We start from the raw sequence: 24,327 nt of genomic DNA, 5'->3' as shown, positions 1-24,327 counted from the left end.
TTTCAGGATCACAGTTTTGGGCGTTGAAGTCTCCATCCCTGTGTGATGCCAGATGTCTGCGTTACACGAAGGAGTGGCTGCAAGTATGTGTGTTTTGGTGCCTTGTCCTGAGAAGTGTTGTAATTCTAATCTCGTGTTTGTTATGTATATTGTGCTGAGACTCCTGGTCATGCTAACCTCCCCCTCTGTCATTTCCCAGGCCCTGGCTGCGTGTTACTGGCCCCTATAAAATTAGAACTGCTCTATGTGTTCCCCCGCGAAATTGATCCAAAAGACGAGCATGGTTTGTGTTCCCTTATGAGGTTGATCCAACTAACTGAGTCAAGAACAAAAGGAGCAATATGTGCTTTATAGTAAACACAGTTATCTGCTGTAAGGCAATAAAACTGGCCTTATCTTCGTGCCCTTAACATTAATGTTAAAAACATGTATTGAGTTACGAACAATGAATGTTAAAATCTTTAAAGCAATGCATGTCAGTAATTTAGTTCCTTTCTTAAATCACATGTTTTAATTAATCTAGAATTCCCCAAAATTGTAAGCTATTTTATCATGTTATCATGTTGTGTTTTTTTTGTGTGCATTTTATTGCTCTTGCATAGTGTGTACTTTGTGCTGTGCCATGTGTTTATGAAGGCCTTTGATTGAAAGCTCTGAGGCTTAAGTCAAAGCAAGTGTCTGTCAGTTGGTTGGCCCCTCTGCAGAGCACACAGAACAATGGTCATGTATTCCAGTTCCAATTGAAATTCTGTGTAAATGTGTATGAAGGGGGTGCACAATTGTTTAATATTTGCAATGCAAAAGAAAGAGAAAATAAAGTGCTTAAATGTGAGTGTGTGCAGTGTATGTTTGGGGATGGTGCTTGGGGATGGTGAAGTGAGGGAGATGTGCAGATGTACTTTCGGGGATGAGTGAAAAGAGGGTACTGAAGTGGAAGGAGATGAGGATGAAAGGTACAGATGGATGAGATGTGCAGAGAAAAAGGGCATACATATTTAACATAAAGCGCACATAACTCACAATTTCAGAAGTTAAACATTTTCAGTGTTAATTATTTGTAACAAATCATTGTTGTTACTAATTTATCTTAAACAGCTACACCCATTAACATAGTCAAGTGTACTGACAGGTTTAGGTGTATGTCAGTTGTTGTGTTATATATCTGGATGCAAATACTTCTGAAAGAGAAACCAAAATACTGGTCTGGTGGCACACTATGGGAATCACAGAAATGTATTTTACATGTTCCCTTTTAGGTAGTCCCCATTTGTTTCATTACACTTAAAGACCTGTCTGCATCATATTCCTATCTGATTGATTGCATTCAGCAGCTGATGGTGCTTCCTGAAGCCTGGTTAGAGCATTTTCTTCCCAAGTAGATGCTGCATGATTGCAAGTCAGTGAGCAAGCACACACTTTAAAGTGCCTAAAGTTGTTACACTGTACAATTTGCACATTATAGTAGCTGTTGAACATTTTAATGCAGTAGGATATGGGGCAGTTTCTTATGTGTTTAATATTTCAAGAATATGCATCCCCACTGCTTTATGGTCCTTGCTTTATCACTAAATATATATGCTTTAAAATGCACCATTTGCCAATGTTTTTAAAAAACAATCTTGGAGGAGGACTCACCCAGGAGCCCACATTTGCCCATTAAGCTTGCTCGCGTCGCTCACTCCATAAAAGTCATACCCAACTTTCACTCCTCACCACTTTCAAATGTCACCAGCAGTCACTGATCATGTCCCAATTACCCATAGCCTGATACTTTTGATTGCATTTTCTACATCGTTTTTGCTTTGAACCATTGAAAATTCATATCGTTAGTTAACCTTGTCTGATTTTTATCATTTGATGTCTTTTTGTACATTAATATTTAGGCTACTGTCGTTTCAAAATTATTTTTTGAGATGAAAAATGTTGGTACAGCTTAAAATGAACAAATTTGTATAGGGAATTACCTCCTGCTTGTGACATAGGTACCATGGTTTGAGCAGAGTTTCTCTTACGCCTGTGTTAAAACCCAGCATGCTGATTAAGTCCATAGAAACAACCACCTCCCCTTTCCAAATTTAAGATCCGCTTTTTAACACTATTAAATCAAGAAATTGTTTCTTTTTGAATGGTTCCCCATTCAAAATTACCAATCCATCCTGCAGGTCGGCCGTCAATCCTGCTTCCCAATTTATCTGGTGCCTAGATTATTGTGGTGTCCAGCTTCAAAATTGTGCTTCTCATCTCAAATTTGTCAAAACAGCATTTTTTACAGAGGCAGTAAATTTAACAGGTACAATAAATCCTACATGTATGGCCTGCAGTATGTCTGGTCTTCTGCATTATCTGTATGAATCATTTTGAGGTGAACTTCTTATGTCATTGACCTTAACATCCTTCGCCCATCCCTCAATGGTATGGTGGTCTGGTTTCTTCCAATTTATTGCAATTTTGATTTGGCTAATAAGAAGGGAAGCAGTTTTCCCTCTTAATCATTTTAACCTGGATTCCCAAGAAGTACTCACCTAGCAAGCACATAGACAGAGTCACCCTGACCAGTGACTTTGTGTTGCCTTCATTTATTACTTCCACTTTACCAAGAATGCCTCAGTTTTGGGGATGACCAAGTCATAAAGAGGATATTTTCCCTCCTATGTGCATTCATTTGTTTTTTTCTGTTCATTCTATGTATTGTTATGGGTGCAACTTACATATGATAAATAAAATTCACTTTTATAAGCTGAAGCCATGTTGCAGATGAATATTTTGTAATGTGTATCAGGATTTGTACCAGTCTACATCTGCAATTTCATCCGGAATCTCATTCCCATTTGTGTCTTACTGACCACATGTTTTTTGGACTATCTGCTTGGAGATCCTGGCATATTAACGAGATTGCTTTAGGGGTTTATATAATACATTTGAGCATGTTGACCTGGGTTCATACAAGTCGCTGTTTTGAATTTAGAGTACAATTGTTGGCAAAAAATATAATCTGGTTTGAAAAGGCAAAGCATTAATGCAAGATATATAGAGAAACAATGGACTGCAAAATTACCCCAACCTTTCACCAGTGGCTGAGATTAATTCACTAATTCCATTTACCACTTTGTTGTAGTTGACACCTTAATTAAGTACGAAGGGCATGCCCATGGAGGGTCCTTTGCTCAGTGTGCCCTGGTTCTCAACCTGCTCATTACTGCAGTGCAGGGGTTGCTTCTTTTCTCCTTTGGAGAAAGTCTTGCCTGTCCATTCATGATGGACTGTTCCCATGAGGATCATGTAATACTCCCAGAAAAACCCCACTTCCTGAAAAGTATTGGAGAAATGCTAATCGTCACTGGTACAAAAGCCAAGACAGGAAAGTCACATACCACCAGTAAAGCAATACAGTGCCAAAATACTAACATGTTTCAAGCAAAAACATTATGGGGGGACATTTGAAATATCAAATTTATTATATCAAATCAACAAAGAATCATATTATATACAGTTGATAAATATTCAATGATATACAAAACATTATAAGAAAAGCCCAGGCGCACCACTCACACTACAGACCACTCACTGTCTCAAACCAATACATACTAATTCGTTCGCACATACAGATGTCACAGATGTCCAACAGTCTCTGAGTTCCATCATTTGGCTACCCCCACACAAGACTAAAGGCACTGAGATAGCTGTCTTAGACCACAATGTACAATATGATAGGATGTTAATACCATCAACACAATATCATTTCATTGAATGGAGCAACATGTTAATACAATTTGTTTACACAATTCAATGGAGGTTATGAATACAAAGTCTAAGGGGGAGACATGGAAAATGGAGGACTCCAGCACTGATGCGCATTTCGGTGTTTGACCCCAATGGCGGGTCTCACCTTCTTCAGGGTGCAGTAAGATGGGATGAGAAGTTGAGACAAAAAGGAGAACCTGGGAAAAATAAGAACAACAACTGTTCATGTATGGTACCATAATGACCACTATGTAGACTTGGATGACACCGTAGAGAAAATGGTAGGTGGGGTGGGCGGGTTCGGACACTGAAGGATAAACAAGGATGCCAGGAATAAAATCTGGAGGCATGCATGGAACACAGTGGTGTCAGGGAGAAAAGGAGAAGAGAGAATACCAAAAATGCCCACAGGTGGATGGAATAGAAAACTGTGCACCTGTCAGCTTTTGCAAATGGACCTTTTAATGCTCATCCGTTCCATGCCTCCTCTCTCTGAGCACAAACTTCTCTGAGTCAAATGCATGTTTTCCTCACATGCATGTTTTCTATAAGCTTTAATGTATTTATGCAAATTGCAACTAACTCACTACAAATTTCATTGATTTTCATGCGTTTGCAACCTTAACAATACCTAATCTTCTCTAGCACATCTATTAACTCTGTTGCAGTGATTCTGCTTGGAAGCAGAATTGTGCCTTGTGAGCGGAAGATCTTAGAATGTAGGGACTGAGTCTCTCTACCACATCAGTACCTGAAAGCCCAAATCCGACTAACTTACAGTGCCTTATCTGAACTCCTAACCTTTCCACAGAAGCAGGTGATTTTAGAAAACCTATTCCATGAACACAGTAGAGAAAATGATAGGTGTGGGGGGGGGGGGGGAGTGGGGGGTTGGACACTGAAGGATAAACAAGGCTGCCAGGAAAAAAATCTGGAGGCATGCATGGAACACAGTGGTGTCAGGGAGGAGAGGAGAGAATACAAAAAATGCCCACAGGTGGATAGAATAGAAAACTGTGCACCTGTCACCTTTTGCAAATGGACCTTTTAATACCCATCCTTTCCATGCCTCCTCTCTGAGCACAAACTTCTGTGAGTCACAAGTATGTGTGAGTCACATGCATGTTTTTTATAAGCTTTAATAATGTATTTATGCAAAATTGCAACTAACTCACTACAAATTTCATTGATTTTCATGCGTCTGCAACCTTAACAATACCTCATCTTCTCTAGCACATCTATTAACTCTGTTGCAGGAATTCTGCTTGGAAGCAGAATTGTGCCTTGTGAGAGGAAGACGTTAGAATGTAGGGACTGAGTCTCTCCACAACATCAGTACCTGTAGGCCCAAATCCGACTAGCTTACAGTGCCTAATATGAACTCCTAACCTTTCCACAGAAGCAGGTGATTTTAGAAAAACCTATTACATGAACTTCAAGTCTCCCAGGGAACCATGGATACAGATCATCACCTTTTGTTTCTCACTCATGTATGTCGATAGTAATTAAAAGAAAGGCACGAAGGAAGTTTTCAATATATTTATTGACACTATCGTAGTCTATTTTGAAGAAAGTGTGCTGTGAGAAGTAAACAAATACAACTAAGCAACGTAATCAACATTACTAGCAGGCTGTAACCAATTAACAACCCAACCATGGCAATTTATATATCTATGTAGGCCATGCCTCACTATATGAGCACAGGATTATATTAGCGATGTCTGTGATTAGCGCCGGACACTATACTTGGTGTGCGTAGTTAGGTGGTCCCCTCATATGTGAAAACTCAGTTTACGCCAGGCTGCTGCCTCCGTTCCAGGAATGGTCTCCCTGATGGAATTCTCCTGTTTGCCCCCCAAGGGGGCGAGACACGGTATATATGATAAGAACTATTGTGTTAGAAAACTGCAGCTGTGCTTTCGTGTTATGTCTACAAATGTTAGGAGATGTTGCTGACCGGGCACAACAAAACAGTGCACCATATTGTTTGACCTTGTGCAAGATGTTTAGAATGATTCCCAAGAAGAGTCACTGAATAACAAATATTATATGTGCAGTTTATTTATGAAATAACATCACGTCACAAAAACAAATGTATTATGAGTGGCTGAGCAAAGAAAATGCATCCTAAGACAGCAAATTTGTACAACTAAGGGAGAAACAAAGTGGGACCAAAAGAGAAATCACCACAACCGCACCAAACATCTGCATGAACTCACCTCCCCCTTGGTGCCACTAATGTTTATATATCACTCCAGTTAATTAATCTCCCACAAAGAAACTGGATTGAATGCTTAGAATACTTTGCTTGAGTGCACCAGACTAATCCTTATAACTACAATATCCAATAACACTGAATTAACCCCTAACAGCAGTTCTGTTGCAGCATACTGCCCTGTCGGAAGAGCTTTAACGTCTCATCAGTGTTAGTAAGCACTATATAAATCCAGTTGCAATTGTGGGTATAAGAAACTGGCTTTTTATGTAGTGATGCCATGCAAAAAGTCGAGTCGACCCTTATATGGTTTACATGATTTATTTAATCACAAGTGGTCTATTTGTGGTAGTGTGGTCAGGCAGCTTAGGCTTATCAGAGGGATGTGTTTTGTTGTACACACACAATCAATAAATTGTTCACATACAGAATAAGAAATCCAAAACCAACTAATAAAAATAAAGCAGATTTTTACAAGAATCTTTAGAATAAGTTTAGTACAAGCTGAGATATCAATAATAGAAGGAAGCTCAGATAACCGTTTTTGAGGTATGCCCCTCAAACGCTGCAATGTTATCCTACGGGAGAATAGCAAACAGGTATTTGTAGGCTCGAGTTCAGAGGTGCACTTTGGGACTTAAGGTGCTAGGGGGCCAAGGTCCAAAGTACCACCAGCAGTTTCATTTTACCTTTCCTGGTGTGCACGGGTGCAGAGGGGCTGGTCGGGATGGTAGCCTCAAACGTAACACTGTTAAAATCAATAGGACCTCAAACAAAGGCTACATAGATGTTTTGATTGCGCCTATCAGATAATACAGAATCTTCTACACGGTAGCCCAACACCCGTCACAGCCAAAACTTTAACACAGCAACTTTAGAAAAGGGTTTTATTTTACAAAATGTAAGGACTCTCTCTCTTTTAGAATAAGGTTTGGGGTTTTATTTTACAAAATGCTCTCAAAAGCTTTTCCTGATGTCAAATGCACAAGATTCAAATATACAAAGAGATACATATGTTTATATGCAAGCAATAATCTAAATGCATGAATAATACTGATTAATAAACAAGCAGCAAATAATATGAGATAAGACTCAAGCAAATATACTGGACGTCCTGCAAGAGATCAGATATGTATATATTATCTACTGGCGGTCGCCAGTAGATAGTTATAGTTAGGACCGTGTTTCCATAGGAAATCCGCAACATTCTATTTGAAATAACATTGGCGCCGATTGACGAATCCTCGCGAAATTCTCAAAATAGGTGGGGTGCTCCGCTCCGCTCCTACCCTGAAAGTCTCGGGGGGATTCGTCAAGCGGGGGCTGAGAAAAAGGGGGGGTCCCAAAACACGTTTTCCCCATGCATTTTTCCATAGGACTTTTAGTCCGAGCTACAGCCCGAACGGCTGAACAGAATTACTTGAAATTTGGCAGAGAGGTAGCCCTCAGGTCAGGGATGTGCCTTTTGAAGGTCTCGTGTAAATCTGTTCAGTATTTCCTGAGAAAATAGCATTTAAATCAATATATATATCTATGGGCGCGCTCCGATCGCGTACCGTAAGCTTACCGTACGCGCACGCCGCCGTGCACGAGCGCGATTCTGATTGGTTGTTAGATCTCAGTAAACATTCGAATCGGTCGAAACCAGGAAGTGTCGGCCGCCATTTTGTCTCTCGCAGTCTGAGGGGGTGAAAAACAAAGGTGGAGAACGTGAAAAGGGGGCAGGGTGGACAGTTCCTGACCCCCTAGCCTTTGTCAGTGGGTCCCAGAAGGACCCCCAAGGGCAAAAATTAATTTTAATTTTTTTTCAAAAAATCGCCGAATGCGCGTAGCGTACGCGCACGGCGTAAACGGAGAAATTCCGCAAGGAGAAATTCCGCGAACTTCGCGTAACTATTCCGCGATTACGCGTACCGTACGCGCACGGCTAAAAAAAAATTCAAAAAGGAAAGCTTAAAAAAAAAAAAATTGTGAGGTAAGGTTGGCTCTTAAAAGAGCCGTTGGGTTAATACAGGGATGGAGGAAAGAAAGAATGGGAATATTATGAGCGTCTACAAACGTGCTGGTCTATCTTATCGTTAATAAGGGAAACACTGGTCTCCCCAAAAACAATAAGACCACAACACGTTGTACACCTCATTGAAACCCTCCGAAATCGAGGGTTAATGTCCAGAGGAGCAGAAGAAGGTGATGCTCCCACCTCAGAGGAAGGGCTCAGCTGAGCTGCCGATGATGTACTCGACTGAGCTTCTGAGGTTGGGCTCTGGTGACTTACTGAAGAGTTTTCTCCAGTATGTCGAGCAAAGGTCCTGGGATGTTTATCCCTAAGGTGTCTCATCATAGAGTGATTTCCAAAGGAATACTTCTTCCTTGGATTTCCTCTAGATAAAACACGGTCACAAAGTGTGCAAGTGACCAATGGAGCATTGACCTTTTTCTGCCCCTCTGGAAAAGTAAAATACTCCCACACAAAAGAATCCTTTTGTTTCCTCCTTCTCTGTCTGATGATGGTGCTGCTAGGCTCACTCTCAGAAGAGGTCTGCTGCTCTGCCATTGTATCTCAATGTCAATTCAGCTCCTTCTCCTAGGGGATCTCAAGCAGTAATGAGGGGAATGGCTGTGGTGTGGGAAGTTTCTGGAACTGAAAGTAGTTTCAACCAATGAAAAGTGTTCTTTGTGGATCACATGATCTACCGTGCGCGCTCCGTAAGCTTACGGTACGCACTCGTAAACAAGTACGCATGCGCAAATGTGACGCTTACGGAGCGCTTACGGAGCGCGTACGTAAGACGCACTCGCGCGTGCGCATTACACGCCCCTGCGTAACCGCGATGTTGCTTCCGCGCAACGCGCATGCGTGTACGCGTACGTCATGTACGTATCACGTAAGCGTACTGTACTTATGACGTACGGAGCGCGTAGCGGCAGCTTACCGTACGCGCATCGTATCACGTAAGCGCACCGTACTTATGACGTACGGAGCGCGTAGCGTCAGCTTACCGTACGCGCACGGAAAAAAAGCATACAAAAAAAAATTAACCATTCCATAATGCAGGATATAGTACATATATTATTTTATACATAGGTTTACCAAAAATCTCAAAAAAAATTTGCATTTAAAAAACCATACAAATTCACTCAAAAAACCATAGGTTTCACACACGTTATAGTTAGGAATTAGCATTTAAAAAACCTTGCAAATTCACTGAAAAAACCATAGGTTTCACACATGTTATAGTTAGCTGGATATTACACTCGTAAAAAACCAATGAAATTCCCCCGTTATAGTTAGTGCAGGCAACTATAACTCACGCGACCGCAATCCTCTGTTGATGCTAATACTGTATCTTTAGCTATACATATATTAGAAATATTTATTTTTCATAAAGACACATATGTCATCAGTGATGTAATATCTGACATCATCAGCAGAGGATTGCGGTTGCGTGAGTTATAGTTGCCTGCACTAACTATAACGGGGGAATTTCATTGGTTTTTTACAAGTGAAATGTCCAGCTAACTATAACATGTGTGAAACCTATGGTTTTTTCAGTGAATATATATATATATATATTCACTTAAAAAACCATGCACGTTATAGTTAGGAATTGGCATTTAGAAATTCACTGAAAAAACTATTGGTTTCAAAGGCATTATAGTTAGCTGGACATTTCCCTCACACAAAACCCTAGAAATTGCCCTATTATAGTTAGTTCAGCTCGCTATAACTCACGCCCCCGCAATGCAGTGCTGATGACGTCACATATTACATCACTCATGACATGGTCAGTGACATCACTGATGACATCACTGATGATGTCATCCAGTGAGTCTGTGTTTCTGTAAAATTGAAATATGTTTAATATATATAGGGAAAGGCCTATGGAAGAATGAGTGGGTGTATAAGTGTGTGAATGGATGATTTTGTAGGTGCGTGACTGACTCTATAAGTGAGTCATTAAACGTATCTTTCTGCAGACTAGTGACTAAACTGTGAATGTCTGTATCTGTCTATCTGTTGGTGTATAAGTGGCTGCATGGTTTTGTGAATAGGTATATGAGTGTCTATATGAGTTATTGATTGGTTGTCTGAGTATCTGTATGGGTGCCTGAGTGCTTGTGTAGATAGGGTGTGTATGACTCTGTGCATAGATTTGTGAGTGGGTGATTCTATGGGTGCATGGTTTTAAGAGTGCATCTGTGATGGACTGCATGGGTGGGTGAGTGTGTGTATGGTTGTGTTAGTGATTGAGTGTATATCTCAGTGGTACATGTGACAGTAACTACATATGTGAAAGGCAGTATATATGTGTGTAAGAGTATATAACTGGCTATATGTGAGAGTGTGTGATTGTGAGAGTGAGTGTATGTATGAGTGTGTGCTTGTATCAGTAGTTGTATACAAGCGTAAGAATGTGGTAGTATGTTTATGAGTAAGTGAAGTTGTGTGTGTATAACTGTATATGTGAGTAAATTGGACTGTGATTAATTATTTGCATGACTGACTAGGTGTGTCAGTTCCTCAATGGATGATTGGCAGTGTGTGAGTGTCTATATAGGTGTATAAATGCATATGATAGTCATGTACTGAGTGACTGTACAGGTGAGTGAGTGGAGGTGTATGTAGAGTCAATGAGTGGGTATGTAGTTATTGGTATTGGAGTATCTATGGTTTTCAAAATGGGCGTCTGAAATTTTGAGTCGGTGTATCAAAGGTTATATTGGGGTGTGAGCAGATGCACTAATTTATCACATGGATGATGTCATCAGTCAGTGATGTCATCAGTGATGTCGATTTGGGAAAAAGGGGGTGGTGATGGACAGAGTTTCTGAATGATGCAGAATACTCTTACCAAGTCAAGAGATCATGGTTTTAATCCATTACCGTTTTTTAGCTCACTGCACCATCCCAGCTCCGAACCTGGCTACATGCAAATTTGTCTGTACCTGTCCCAGTGCATGATGGGAACAGGGCAAACCAAACTACCAAGCCAATTCTTATACTGGGAAGGAAACAAGCTTCCGGGGACCGGTTTCTGGCATCACAGCCTTCGTCGGCCCGGCTTGCCTGAATCCTGATGGTGCAATGAGCAAGGGACTCACGTCTGAGCATACCCTCCCACACTGAGTGTGGATAAAATCGATTTGGGAAAAAGGGGGTGGTGATGGACAGAGTTTCTGAATGATGCAGAATACTCTTACCAAGTCAAGAGATCATGGTTTTAATCCATCACCGTTTTTTAGCTCACTGCACCATCCCAGCTCAGAACCTGGCTACATGCAAATTTGTCTGTACCTGTCCCAGTGCATGATGGGAACAGGGCAAACCAAACTACCAAGCCAAGTCTTATACTGGGAAGGAAACAAGCTTCCGGGGACCGGTTTCTGGCAACACAGCCTTCGTCGGCCCGGCTTGCCTGAATCCTGATGGTGCAATGAGCAAGGGACTCACGTCTGAGCATACCCTCCCACCCTGAGTGTGGATAAAATCGATTTGGGAAAAAGGGGGTGGTGATGGACAGAGTTTCTGAATGATGCAGAATACTCTTACCAAGTCAAGAGATCATGGTTTTAATCCAACACCGTTTTTTAGCTCACTGCACCATCCCAGCTCAGAACCTGGCTACATGCAAATTTGTCTGTACCTGTCCCAGTGCATGATGGGAACAGGGCAAACCAAACTACCAAGCCAATTCTTATACTGGGAAGGAAACAAGCTTCCGGGGACTGGTTTCTGGCATCACAGCCTTCGTCGGCCCGGCTTGCCTGAATCCTGATGGTGCAATGAGCAAGGGACTCACGTCTGAGCATACCCTCCCACACTGAGTGTGGATAAAATCGATTTGGGAAAAAGGGGCTGTTGATGGACAGAGTTTCTGAATGATGCAGAATACTCTTACCAAGTCAAGAGATCATGGTTTTAATCCATCACCGTTTTTTAGCTCACTGCACCATCCCAGCTCAGAACCTGGCTACATGCAAATTTGTCTGTACCTGTCCCAGTGCATGATGGGAACAGGGCAAACCAAACTACCAAGCCAATTCTTATACTGGGAAGGAAACAAGCTTCCGGGGACCGGTTTCTGGCATCACAGCCTTCGTCGGCCCGGCTTGCCTGAATCCTGATGGTGCAATGAGCAAGGGACTCACGTCTGAGCATACCCTCCCACACTGAGTGTGGATAAAATCGATTTGGGAAAAAGGGGGTGGTGATGGACAGAGTTTCTGAATGATGCAGAATACTCTTACCAAGTCAAGAGATCATGGTTTTAATCCATCACCGTTTTTTAGCTCACTGCACCATCCCAGCTCAGAACCTGGCTACATGCAAATTTGTCTGTACCTGTCCCAGTGCATGATGGGAACAGGGCAAACCAAACTACCAAGCCAATTCTTATACTGGGAAGGAAACAAGCTTCCGGGGACCGGTTCCTGGCATCACAGCCTTCGTCGGCCCGGCTTGCCTGAATCCTGATGGTGCAATGAGCAAGGGACTCACGTCTGAGCATACCCTCCCACACTGAGTGTGGATAAAATCGATTTGGGAAAAAGGGGGTGGTGATGGACAGAGTTTCTGAATGACGCAGAATACTCTTACCAAGTCAAGAGATCATGGTTTTAATCCATCACCATTTTTTAGCTCACTGCACCATCCCAGCTCAGAACCTGGCTACATGCAAATTTGTCTGTACCTGTCCCAGTGCATGATGGGAACAGGGCAAACCAAACTACCAAGCCAATTCTTATCCTGGGAAGGAAACAAGCTTCCGGGGACCGGTTTCTGGCATCACAGCCTTCGTCGGCCCGGCTTGCCTGAATCCTGATGGTGCAATGAGCAAGGGACTCACGTCTGAGCATACCCTCCCACACATCAGTGATGTCATCAGTGATGTCACTGACCATGTCATGAGTGATGTAATATGTGACGTCATCAGCAGTGCATTGCGGGGGTGTGCGAGTTATAGTTAGCTGAACTAACTATAACGGGGGACTTTCTAGGGTTTTGTACGAGGGAAATGTCCAGCTAACTATAACGCCCCTGAAACCTATGTTTTTTTCAGTAAATTCTCAAGGTTTTTTAAATGCCAATTCCTAACTATAACGTGCATGAAACCTATGTTTTTTTCAGTGAATTTCAAAGGTTTTTTAAATGCTAATTCGTATCTATAACTTATCTCTAAAGCTATGATGTTTAATGATTTTCATTGGATTTCAAAATTTTTCTAATTCAGTGTGTCAATTCCTTTAATTACATTTTATTTAAATTCTTTTTTCTCACCATTTATTTAACTTATTTTTACAATTCTTTTAAAAATCAAAAAATATTAATTGTTTTTAATGTATATTTTTTGTAAATTGTATTTTTTTTTTTAAAGTAAAATATTTTTTAAAATATTTTTTAAACTATATTTCCAAAACGTTATTACTTTATTTTCCTTTTTTCCTTGGATCCGCACACCCAACGCGTTAGGAACCGCGCACCCAACGCGAGAGAAATCATGCACCCAAAGCGTTAGGATGCGCGACTCCTAATTTTACCGTAAAAAAAAAAATAGTCCCTATAACTAATTTTTATTATCCCCGGGGACCCCATCCCCCGGGGCTTATAAAAAAACGTTGGAGACCGTGGGGGGAGCCCCAACGCCCCCACGGTCCCAGCGGGCTCCCCGCGTCCTAAGGGAGCCAGCATTGCTTTTCCACATGGGGAGCTGCTGATATGCAGCTCCCTGTGTGGAAAAGCAATATCGTTTGGATTTTGAAAGAGAGAGCAGGTTTCTCTGCTCCCTCTTTCAAAATCCTAACACAGTTTGCTATGGGAGGGCGGGAGACTCCCGCCCTCTCATAGCAAACAGTGTCCTGGGGGTGAGCACCCCAGGACACTGTAGGAGCCAGCCCTGGGGGGTGACAGTCCCCAGGGCCCTCGAGGGCTCCAGGAGGGGGGCCACGCAGCCCCCCTCCCCCATTAATTTATAAAGATTTTGCCCCTGGGATTTGGCCCAACCAGGGGCTAATTATTAATGAAGCGCGGAAGCCCGCGCTTCGTGTTTTTTTTTCCGGTCGGATCCGCGCACCCTGCGCGCATTTCACAATTTAAAAAAAAAGAAAAAAAAAGGGGGCCCCATGGGGTCCTTCTGGGACACCCTAAGCAACACTAGAGGGTCAGAGTATTTCTACCCTGCTCCCTTTACATCTTTCACACACTTATTACCCTTACTTAATCAGCCTCGCTTCTACCGAGGCACAAAATGGCTGCCAACAGTTCCTGGTTTCGAATGTAGACAGACACTTGACAACCAATTAGCATTCAGCGCGTGATCAGGAGGGTGCGCGCTCGGTTCGCAGAAGGTGCGCTTAGGGTGCGCGGATCCTCCGAGGCCATAGATATATCTATCTTTTTTACTCTAATTTTCTCAGGAACTACTAAACGGATCTACACCATTTATGCAAAAGGCACAAGTCTGAACTGAGGACTGCCTCTTTGCCAAATTTGGTGTAATTCCGTTCAGCAGTTCGGGCTGTAGCTGGGTCAACAGGTCCTATGGGAAATTGCATGGGGAAAACGTGTTTTGGGACCCCCCTTTTTTCTCAGCCCCCGCTTGACAAATCACCACTAAACTTTCAGGATAGGAGCTGACCAGAGCTGGCCAAAAGTTTGGAAAAGTTCGCGAAGATTCGTCAACCGGCGCCAGACTTATTGGGAATAGAATGTTGCGGATTTCCTATTGAAAATAGGTCCTAACTATAACTATCTACTGGCGACCGCCAGTAGGTAATATATATATATCAGATGATTACTTTGGATGTGCACCTCAACTCACTCCTACATCACAATGGCAATAACCAAAACTCAATACATCACCTGGTGCAAAACACCGCATCTCAGACTGGGGAAGTAAACAGCCGTGATTGAGAGCCTCAGCAACCAGGGTCCACGCTCCGAGATAGACACGTCCGTCTTCGCTCGGATTCCAAACTCCCGGTTTCCAAGTCCATAACTTTCCGCTTTAAACATACTAGAAGGTTCGAGAAAGACCTCCCCCTGGGCCACAGGAATCTTACCAGAACTGGCCAGGTTCCAAGCAAGAATTCCCATGGCAGGAAGGAGCTCTCGCGTCCCCTTCTCCAAATCTCACATGTTCCAGCCTTTATCTTGACGAAGCTCACACAAGCCTTTCAGAACATAAAGAATCCCTGACAAAAACAGAAAGACCTTGTGCGTGAATAACCCAAGCAACTTGCAAGCACTGTTGTGCATGCAGACAAGCTGAAGCAAGGCAAAGTCAGGTAACGGGATGACATGAGGCCATGTCAAAGCCAAAAGTAAGCACTTCATAATTCTCATTAATGTACAACACAATGCACAACTGTGCACAACTGAGCATGTGTGCATCGCTGCCCACAACACTGCACTTCAAAACCAAAGAGTACATTCCACAACTCTCTCTCTCTTTCACGCTTTCAAATGCACATCCCACACTCTCTATGCTTGGCAAGGCTGTCTTACTCCGTGACAGCTCCCACTGAAAGACAGCAAGATTTAAGAACGAAGAGAAGAAAGGCATGTGCAGGACCATCATACATTCAGGCTAGGATAAAATAACACACTAAAGTCAGTTAAAATAATGGTTGTCAAAGGTCATTACGGGGTTTCAAACCACAAGAGTGCCCCTAACACTACAACAGGGGAACTTGGGGGCACGTCTATAGGAACTCAAAGGATGGGTTAAGGTAGTGGGGACCCAAGGTCAGGGGGATGCAGTCAGAAGTTGGGGACCCAATCTGTGGAGCTCCGGTGCGGAGGTGTTGAGCTGACTGGCCACTTGAGTTTGAGGCTCTCACGGTTGTTGGTATACCAGCAGGGGGGAAAAGAATAAGACAGCAGGGCCACTGTGGTTGTGGGTCTCATCTATCCTGATGTCCCTCGACGAGCAGAAAAGCTTCCAAGGAGGAAGTGTCTGGACTGGACACTAAACAAAGCTTGGCTGGTGCAAGTGCTCCGGAGGAACCTGGAGGTTCTAGCATCTCGAAACTTGGCCTACAGACGGGGCTGACTTCTTAGAGCCACAGAGACCTCCACCTGAAGTGGTGCTCCCTCGGTGGGCCTGATGGCCAGCAACACAGGGAATCCAACAGATTTGGTTGGTGCCTGCAGATGCAGGGGATTACTTCTCTACCCCAAGGGAAATGATAGCTGGTTGTCCAAGTGATGGACAGTCCTCCAAGTTTTGGGTAGGCTGCACAGCTGCAGGACTAGTCAGGTCTTTGCAATTTTTAAGGAGCAAGCAGAAAGGCAGGGTTTGGTGCCAGGTTCTGTGCAGGTCCTTGGTTCTCACAGTGTTTATGACCACTTTGTGTGAGGAGTGGCCATAATCCTGACTCAGAAGTCCCTATTTCTCCAGAAATAAGTTGGTGAAACCCTTCATTGCAGGTAGCCCACCTTAGAGGTGTTGCTAACCTGTGGGTGAAACACTCCTCCTGAATAACGAATTTTCCGCCGCCTTTGGTGCTAAATGAGCCCCAGGGCAGGGGGTGGCATTCCCCAGGTCTGCGAGGAAGCCGGTGCTGCATGTCAAAGGCAGCAGAGGCTTTGAAGCCTCTGGCTTTGATATGCTAAATTGCTAGTCATCCTGCTGGCGGAGGTGAGAACGCGGGTTCTCTCTTGCAGGGGGAAAAAAACAGTCTGTGGCGGCAGGCTGGACGATATCAGTCAGCCAACACACTAAGAGACTGGTAGGGCTACAGGGGGCACCTCTAAGGTGTCCTCTGGGTGCATGTCCTAATAAATCTGATACTGGCACCAGGATGGATTTATTAAGACAAGTTGTTTGATATTAAACAACAGTACTTTCAGTGAAGACATCATGTGGCTGAGAACGTCATAATGACAAGTGCCCAGTACATGTCCTCAAAATTTCCCACAGTGGGTGGTTTAGGATGAACTGGAATGTTGCCCTAAGTAATCACTAGTGGCTGAGAATAATTCAAGCATTCCGTCCGTCAACTTGTTGTTTGTTGCAGACATACAGGGGAAGGCCTGGTGCACAGATTTTTTAGAGATGGTATTGGGCAAAGGAAAACATTTCTGAAACATGAATATTTTTGTTCTTTCATTAATTAGAATGGCAATAGTAACAGTCATGGTGGCAGTGGGAAATCTATGCAGTGTATGGGTGTGTAGCATGAGAATGCATTGACTTGATCCCTGTATGTCTACTTGTGTGGTATATTTGAGTATGAATTTCTATATAGAAATGTTTCATAATTTTTTTTAAATTGTTACCTTACATTATTCTCAGCTACATAGCGAAGTGGAGAAGCCTCTGCTCAACTTCAGAGAAAACTTTAAGAAGGACATGAAGAAGTTCGACCATCACATTGCAGATTTACGGAAGCAACTGGCCAGTCGATATGCTTCTGTAGAAAAGGTAAGATAGAAAAGCTTGAATTAAAGCACAATGTGTTTTTCTAGAGGCCTGACGTCTGGCATTGTGAAATTAAAATATCACCCCTTAGCATTGGCAAAGGCTTACTTGTGGCTTCTTTGCATAATGTCTGGAGATTAGAAGATGCTGGTGTCCTGGTTCTGAGCAGTAGCACACTTCCATCCTGACAGCACCCCCTTATTATGGGGCATTTAATGAGCTTGTGTAAATGATACCCTGGAAATGTGACTGACAAACATTGCACGTTAGCAGTGGCTTGTTGGGAGAATGTACTGAAATTAGGGGGACCTGGTTTCCTGAATCCAATCATTAGTATTTGCCATACTCTATACCTGGAAACCTCTTGTATCACAGTTAAAGTATTTCAGCCAGTTCTCATCAGCGTAAATACACACAGTGCTGAAAGAATACCGTTATGAGAAACCCCACTGATATTTCCTTGGTGGCTATCTCATACATAGAGATTGTCAGACAAGAGAATGGCCTAGTCCTAAACATTCAAGGTCACATTTGAGGATTAAATCTGGCAGCTGCTTGCTGAGGCATAAGAAGAATTGTCCACACTAAGGGATAAAGTTGGAACAGCTGCCAGACAATGGTTACCTAGTTATGCTGTTCTTACCTGAGACAGACTTATGTACTGTTTCAAGCCTGTAAAGACTTTAAGGGCAAGGGTATTTAGTAATACTTTTGAACTTCTAAAGAAAGAATATAGTGGATGCCAGTTTTTTGAGCAAGAGAATTTTCCACTTAAGATCAAGAAGTAATTGCTTGTTGTTCATTGTAACAGGTTGTGCTCCTCACAAGCTGTAGCCCTGAGTCTGTAACTATTGACCCCCTGTCCAACCCAATATTTGTTTAAGTGGGACTGTTAACCAAGATGGATTGTTGATTGGCATGGTTGATTTACCCAAGACATTCTAGGTGACAAGCCTAACATTGGAGGGTGTTCATACTACTGGGAAAAGGATGAAGCAACAAGTTTTACTAGTCCACATTTGATTGTGAATTGACAGCGATGCAATAGCAGGGGTTGGTTTTAGTGTTCTAGGACATGGGAGGGCAAAAATAATCTAACTGCCATGACAGCAGTTAGGGGCCAGTAATGGGCATTAAGGAAAGTTAGGCAACTGGAGGCTAAAATAATTTCAGTGTATTTGCCTCTTTCTACAGAAACAGAATCTCCTTAATCTGGAACTAGTAGGTATAGTGGCAGAATTGTTGGACAAGTACTCAACTGATCCAATGTGTATTAGTAATGGCCTCAACAGCAACGGAATTCAAAATGTATCCTCTGATAAATAATTTTTCACTGTGTGAGAGCACATGAGGAATATCGCAGAATAATCATTTTGATGTACTTCAGGCAAGTAAATAGTCACTTTGAAACTGACAGGGCAGCCTGTCCAACCACAAACCATTTACAGGCATGAATAATGTTCTAGATTGTATCATATCAACTGCTCACTTTATTGGCCTCATCCAGGGACCTGAAGTTCATAAATGCCACAATATTGACCGTCCTCCTCTACAGCAAAGATAAAAATGAACAGCTGAAGAATTTACATTGGCAACCATAGCAATCTATAACAGATATGACACATGACATTCTTTCAGGGGTTTAATTATGCATAAATGTATGAATGTAAATAGATATTTGAAAGAACTGTCAATCACACTGACCACTAATGGGCTATGGTGTGGGAGGTGGTAAAGAATAAAGATGATCTGCAATTCTGGGTGTGAGCAGCAATATGGACTCAGTTGCTCATTGGAGAGTTGAACTGGCATATCATGGACAATGGGTAAAATGCATTGAGTTGTTGTAAGGTCTCGACAGTATAGTTGAACACACAACCCCCCTCCTGTGGATGCTGTGTCACATTCATGCCCACTCTCAGATGGAAACACAATTTAAATGGTCTAACTCCTCAGGACTTTACAGGTTTCAGAAAATCTCACAAGGTTATAGAGGCATCGCTTATGGTTCCTGGTTAGGAATATTTGTTAGTAAACCAGTTTACCATAACTCTGGTGCTGGAATGTGAACTGCTGAGAAAGTTTTCAGCGTTAGCACTTATAAATAAATGTGCTTGCTTCATTTAGAAATGGGAACACTAGGGGTTTCCAAATTTCCAAACAATGCTTGTAATCCTTACCTTAGCTGAGTTTTAATAAGTCAGATTGGCACTTTTGTTACATTTGTATGAACTGAGATTTCTAACAATATCTTGGCAAACCTACTCAAATAGATCAATAATTACATATCTATGATGTGTAAGTCTAATGGACATATCCGTCTGGTATAAAATTGAAAATTTGAGAAATGGTTACTAATATAGTGAGGTCTTCCGGCTTCAATGAAGACATGAACAAACTAAGAAGTTGTAAAATTGTGTTGGAAATTGGAAGCACATCAGCAGATGATTTCACTGCAGTTAAAACATAGCGTTGATTGTCAGCCTACTCTAGTATTCACAAAGTCCACTTTTTAGAAAGTGAGCAATGGCTGGAACATGGCAGTGTAACTCACACAATCTACCACCTGTGTTTGTTGGTCTGGAAGATATCTATCAAATCTCAACTTTATTTCCGGGTGTAAAAGAGCTAAGGAATTAATTTCTGATACAAAAAAAGGTGTGCACTATAACTGTGCTTGTATGTCAGAACAAATACAATATTGAGCAAGGATATTCTTGAAAGCATACAGAGCACTACAATTAGTGGATCTTTAGTAGTTGGCCAACTAAGGGTGATGGTGTACAGTCACTCAGTGGTAGCGGGAATATATCTAATAAAGATGGGAATTTTAAACTACAACTTGCCATTTCACTTACAATGGTTTTAATAAGATTGATAATTGTTTTCAAACATTTTGAAATCACTTGGAGTTTGGGGAGTGTAATCTATTTCATGTGCCAGTTGGTCACTTGCAATGGGTTTTTGGTTCTGTAACTGTGAGCATACTCTGTATCTAATTTTGTGTGTCATTAATATAGGGAATGATTTGTGCTAGATACACTGGATTATGCATAGAAGTCAATTAGAACATGTCTAGGGACATTGATAGCATGCACAACATAAATGGAATCTTAATTGTTATAGTGTATGTATAGTTAGTATGTACGAAAAGTGCTAATTCAATAAACTGTATTCTTATCCAATGCACCTTTAAATGTTCAAGGGACGGAAAGCACTGGCAGAGAGGCAAAAGGATTTAGAAGTTAAGACCCAACAACTGGAGATTAAACTTAGCAATAAAACTGAAGAAGATATAAAGAAAGCAAGAAGGAAGTCAACACAAGCAGGTATTCAAGCAAGTTTTTGATATTTGAGTAACACACATGATTGCACCTGGACGGACGTGCATGGTTTGATGGCGGAGTGCACTTTCCTTCTTCATTACATGACTTCTGATGGCTTATTTTGTTCTGTTTTCACTATCCCTATATTTTTCTTTCTCCTCTCTCTTTGCATAGCATGCATTGGGTTACATATTAGTAACCACATTTGTATCTTGGGCCTAATACCTTATGTCCTGATGATGATCTCTAAATCCTTGCAAGAGATTGAAACATCGTTGACTTCAGTACCTTGACTCAAATTACTGTTACTATTCATTTGCACTTATGAGCATAGGTTTGTGACTAAAACATTGTGTTCTCATTTATGTCCCTTGAACATTGACTGGGTATGAAAGATTTTATGCCTTCTTAGGTGTTTGTTTTCCCCCTGTATTCTCTTGTATTTTGACTAAATAAATGTAAACATTTTTACATTAGGCATAGACATCATTGTATCTCTGTGTTAATAACTTTATTATTTGTGTACATGATGGACCTTTTGTTCCTTTAAAAATACTTAGACCCCTGATCTCTGCTTACCCATGTGGTTCGCTTGTTCTTGATAAATATAGATGTACTTGAGCAGCAAATAATCAAAAGAAGTCCACATTGTTAAATCTTAGTTTATTTATTTGAAGAGGGAGTTGGGTTTTGATGACATGTTTTCAGTGTTTTTAGGTTGGACCTTTGGATTATGTGTTTTGTTTATTTGAGTGAATTAATTGCTGTTCTAAAGTTGCTTATTCAAAACAGATTCGATATTTTGTCGATGTGTTGACTTGTTAGATCAATTTCACACCTTTTTGGGTTGATTTATATGATGTGTTTATAGGAGTTGATCAACAGCTATTGTTCAGTTTCTCATTTAAAACAGATTGGATATTTTGAGAAATGTCGATGTATTGATTTATTAGTTTCACGTCACCCCTCTGTTAGCCTTCACCCCTTTTTTAATTACAATGCATGTATTAGCATTATTTAGTTTTTTACCTAAAAACTTTTTCAGTTAAACATTAAAAGATTGATATATTCCTATTCCAGAATAACAAAAAACCTGGCAATAGTTAGTTTTAGGCTGATTTGGCTGCCTGTGCATTGAAACCGCAGGACATCACATCCTGGACAGTACGGTCTAGGGAGGAATGCATATGCCACCAAATAGTTGAAGCACTTTGTATTTCTAAGACAATTTTGTAAATATTCTGATGCCCTGTGTGTATTTCTGTACTGGTACTAGAATGGTTTCCTAGGACTCTGTCATATATTTGGTATTCAGATTTTTGGAAAACTAACTGGAATCAGAAATTCCAGGCCCTATATATCCCCACACCAAAGCCTACTTGATATTTCAGGACATAAGAACTGGTAATCTGATAGTCAGTCAGTCAAAATACGTTATTCGGCTCTATTTGAGCCATAAACGTATGCACACAATCTAATTCATTTACATCCAATTACATATAAAATTCATAAATAAATACATATTACTTTGATTAAAAAGAGAGTAAACATTGATACACATCTAATATTTACTACGTATACTAAGTACTGTTAAAACATTATTTAAATCAGCATATATAGTATCAATGTTATCTAGGATTAGTAAGTAAACTATGGCTTTCTCATGATTCCTAATCTGATATTAATTTCTCCTTTCATAATCAGCTTTGAGATCAGTGACTTACATTCACTAAATACATTGATTACCAGAACATTTTTAAAAGAGTTTTGCGGCCTTCATTAAATCTCCAATCGAATTCCTAGTATCTTTGAATACAAAAATAATGGTGTGCACATGTAACATAATCGTATTACAACAGTTCCCAGGGGCCTCTTCTGCCCTGTTCAGGGCAAGCAATCAGAGATTCTGAAACCGGTATCCTTTCAGGATGGTTTAGCCCTTTGGTAGGCTGTTGAAAGCTCTTTTATACATGTCCCTGTCCTCTCATCCTGTTCTGTTCTGTGAGTAATGGCATTGGTGGCCTGGTAATCTTGCTGTGATCCATTGTTTGTTGCAAGAAAACCCTTGCCCTCCATCTGCGTTTTTTATCTGTGGCAGATGGAAGCTGAGGAGCAGAATTCACAGTTTTGTGCTAAGATTGGCTCTTGCTCGCTACTGGATTAAGCAAAGAAATATAATAAGCTTTCTGCCCTACTGATGGCCTGTGAGGCTTACTAGTCAAGCCCTAGACTGGCCTAACACCAGACCTGGTCACCAAATTTACACTGGAAGACAGAAAAAGAGTAGCTATTAAAAAGTAAGCTTTTTTATGCAAGTTCTGAACCACATTGCTGGTTATGTGATTAGGTAGTATGTACTATTTTTCAGCATAAATAATTCTTAAGGGACCCTTTGTTGCACACATGCTAAGAAAGGTGTTCACCTTCGGCTGTATTTCTCATGAAATGGATATTTTCAATACTATATTTTCTGTTGACTCCGTGGACTGGTGCCTGTTATGAGATATAATTTGCAAGGTTTATAGTCGTGGCTCAAACCTCCAGAATTCAGTTATCTCAATTAGATCAAAGCTCTGAGATATATGCACTTTTAAAATGTATCTAGTCAAGGAATGATAAAAGGTCGTAGTTATTGCCCTCCTGCACTTGGTGGTAACTCACTGATGAATACTGATGAGCTATCAGAGAACAATTTATTCCTGATACCAATCAATCCTATACAATGGAGGTAGTTTCGGAAAGTGGACAGTTTTCAGAGAATTTAAATGCATAATTTCTTTGAAGTGTATATTGAACATCTCGCTGCTTAGTAAAGAGGGAAATGGCACTATGTTAGAACTTAATGTCCACAGCAGTGGTCGTTGGTAATTTTGCCAGGGAGGGGAAAGGGGGTGGTGTGTGCACACATAGACCTCACTCACATCACCCATTCATTTACACACACACCTGATCCAGTGCAGACCCAATAATTTGGACAGGGACGAAAACTCAATTATTTCAATTGCTTTGGCCCATACACATTCACTCAAGGTCCCTGTTGCGCTGGTGTCAAGTTTGCGGATTCAATACCAATTTATACTTGGCTGGTAAAAATTTTGACAGTTCACAATTGACACAATAAACCCTTTGTTCAAGTTTCCATCTTCTTGGTCGATGGACCAATTAGTTGAAAAATTGAAGGTAACAGTTACTCATAATAATAAACAGACAAAAATAATCACAGACTATTCATTTGCAATTTGTTAATGATATCTATCTCAAATGCAAAGATCTTGGAAATACCTCATGAGAGAGAATACACTCTAAAACACAGCTAGTAAATAATTAATCTCAAGAAACATATGTTGCATGGATGGGATAGATGAAGAGACATCAGATATGTGCATTAATCAATTCTCAATTCGAAAGGATAGATGAAGAGACAAAAGTGCAAGGATAATAAATTTGAGTTATCAAAGATACCAACCTAAGGAATAAGAACGAGGAAAACCACCACCCAGGCCTAGGTAGCAGCAGGGGACCCCCAGACAGAGAGTCAGGTATCAAAGACTCTAAGATTTTACAAAGATAGGACCGGAACATCTAGGCCTCTCTGCAACCAGATAAACAGCTGCGCACCCTA

The 24,327-nt window shown here is 41.3% G+C and overlaps 1 protein-coding gene across 2 annotated transcripts in view; it reads left to right on the top strand.

Annotated features, from left to right (window-relative positions):
• GAS7 (growth arrest specific 7) overlaps positions 1-24,327 on the top strand; it is a 1,339,070-nt gene that overhangs the window by 1,200,590 nt on the left and 114,153 nt on the right. For both annotated transcript variants that reach the window (XM_085616727.1, XM_085616728.1), the window contains exons 10-11: positions 17,254-17,382; positions 20,585-20,708. In XM_085616727.1, coding sequence (XP_085472853.1) covers positions 17,254-17,382; positions 20,585-20,708 — 253 coding nt within the window. The remainder of the gene's footprint in view (positions 1-17,253; positions 17,383-20,584; positions 20,709-24,327) is intronic.

The sequence above is a fragment of the Triturus cristatus genome, chromosome 7, assembly GCF_964204655.1.
Source record: "Triturus cristatus chromosome 7, aTriCri1.1, whole genome shotgun sequence".
NCBI classification, from domain to species: Eukaryota; Metazoa; Chordata; class Amphibia; order Caudata; family Salamandridae; genus Triturus; species Triturus cristatus.
Note: the sequence above shows the minus strand (reverse complement) of the source record. Positions and strands in the feature narration are given on the sequence as shown.